The 1,913-nt window shown below is 43.6% G+C and overlaps 1 protein-coding gene across 1 annotated transcript; it reads left to right on the top strand.

The window, feature by feature from the left end:
• Window positions 1-846: 846 nt before the first annotated feature.
• Window positions 847-1,670, top strand: LOC110931538. The gene is made up of 2 exons (XM_022174924.1): window positions 847-1,373; window positions 1,472-1,670. Exons 1-2 carry the CDS (start codon window positions 847-849, stop codon window positions 1,668-1,670), a joined length of 726 nt encoding a protein of 241 aa, XP_022030616.1.
• Window positions 1,671-1,913: the final 243 nt, after the last annotated feature.

The raw sequence follows: 1,913 nt of genomic DNA, 5'->3' as shown, positions 1-1,913 counted from the left end.
TCCCTAATTTTCGCATACATGCCTGAGAGGGCTGCGATACGAACTAATACGATATATGACCTAATGAACGAACACAAGGCTTACTATACTATCACAATTACTGAACTATAAACTGTGAACTCGCTCAACATTGTTGTTGACTTTCTATTACATGCCTTGCAGGCTTATAGGTGCATATCCAAGGAACTTGCTGTCTGGGAAGCTGGAGTGCTCATGGGTCGAGATACATGGAAACGCAACACAAGAACTAAGAACTCACATGTGGTTTTATAAACACTCATTGATTTAAATATGCTTCCGCTGTAAACTGTGAAACATTGTATTATTGTAACACTTGTTGTTTATAAATGAAAGTATTGTTCACCTATTCTTATGAGTTCAATGTGATTGATGGTTAAGATCCTGGTCAGTCACGCCTCCAAGCGGTGGTACTCCGCATGTGGATTTTGGGGGTGTGACAAGTTTTCAGGAAATACCTTCACGAACCCAGCTAACCATTCGGCGAAGGCTAGTACTACTCGAAGTGGGAAGAGTTTGGGGGAGGTCGTTCGAGAGAGAGAGGAGGTTGAAGAGTATGAAGTCGATGAGGAGATCGAGATGGAGGCTCCAGGTAAGGTGCACACGAGGCTAGACCCAGCAAGTACCGCACACGCCGAGGAGTCTCAGGTAGAGAAGAATGTGGAGAAGCAGCCGACGAGGATTCGACCGTCACCTATAGTTGATCCTTCTCGTGTCCCATATCCCGCCCGCCATAAGCATCAGAAATATGCTAAGGAGTACAGGTAGTTTCTTGAAATGTTTAAGCAGTTGAAGATCAATCTTCTGTTCGTCGAGGCTTTGCAGTCTATGCCTAAGTATGCTAAATTTCTTAAAGATCTTTTGAAGCGTAAGGAGAGAATTGGTGAGCTTTCGAATATTCCGTTGACAGGAGGTTGTTTCGCGGTAGTCTTGAATAAGCTACTAGAGAAGTTAACCGATCCTGGTACATTTACTATCCCATGCCTTTTTGGGGGAGCCGTTACCCTTGCCCATGTTCTAGCCGATTTAGGAGCCAGCATCAATCTGATTCCATTTTCGTTGTACGAGAGGCTAGGTTTAGGAGAGCTTACACCCATGCGCATGTCGTTGTCCTTGGCTGATCGTTCAGTCAAGTATCCTCGTGGGATAGTTGAAAATCTGTTGGTGAAAGTTGATAAATTCGTGTTTCCTGTGGATTTCGTCGTTCTTGATATGGAGGCCGATGAAAGAGTTCCTATTATTTTGGGCCGTCCATTCCTTAGAACTGCAAAAGCGATCATCGACGTCTTTGATGGTAAGATTTCTCTCCGTGCGGGTGACGAGATTGTCACATTCGAGATTGATAGAGCGATGCGGCATCCTAGAGGTGGAGATGAAGATACCGGGCCGTGCCATTCCGTTTACTTTTTAATTCTTTCATATCTTGTGTCGACACGTATCTCGAGTACATCAGTAGGGCCGATTTAGTAGGCGAGGGAGTTGTTGATGAGCTTGATGTAGAAGAGGTTGAGGAGGAGCAGTTTGATGAGAGCAGTGATGTGTGGGTTCCAGATATGTTGGAACTTAACGAGATTAGTGATGAGAGTACTCCTGCTGACATTCCACCGCCTTTAGAACTGAAGGTTCTTCCATCACATCTTGAGTACATGTAACACCCCCAAAATCCACCTGCGGAGTATCACCCTTGGGAGCGTGACTGACCAGGATCAAGCCATCAATCATATCGAACATAGTATTTAATAATAAAAGTAGATAATATAATTCAACAAGACACGATTGATGTTCAAAACCAACATTTGTTTAAGTAGCGGAAGCATGTAAGTAAACCCAACATAATTAATAATGTAATGTCATAAGTGTTTAAAGAAACAATCACGATCCAAGCCCACAACGAC

Source organism: Helianthus annuus, chromosome 3 (assembly GCF_002127325.2).
Source record: "Helianthus annuus cultivar XRQ/B chromosome 3, HanXRQr2.0-SUNRISE, whole genome shotgun sequence".
Lineage (NCBI taxonomy): Eukaryota > Viridiplantae > Streptophyta > Magnoliopsida > Asterales > Asteraceae > Helianthus > Helianthus annuus.
This window is presented reverse-complemented; position numbering and strand designations above follow the sequence as displayed.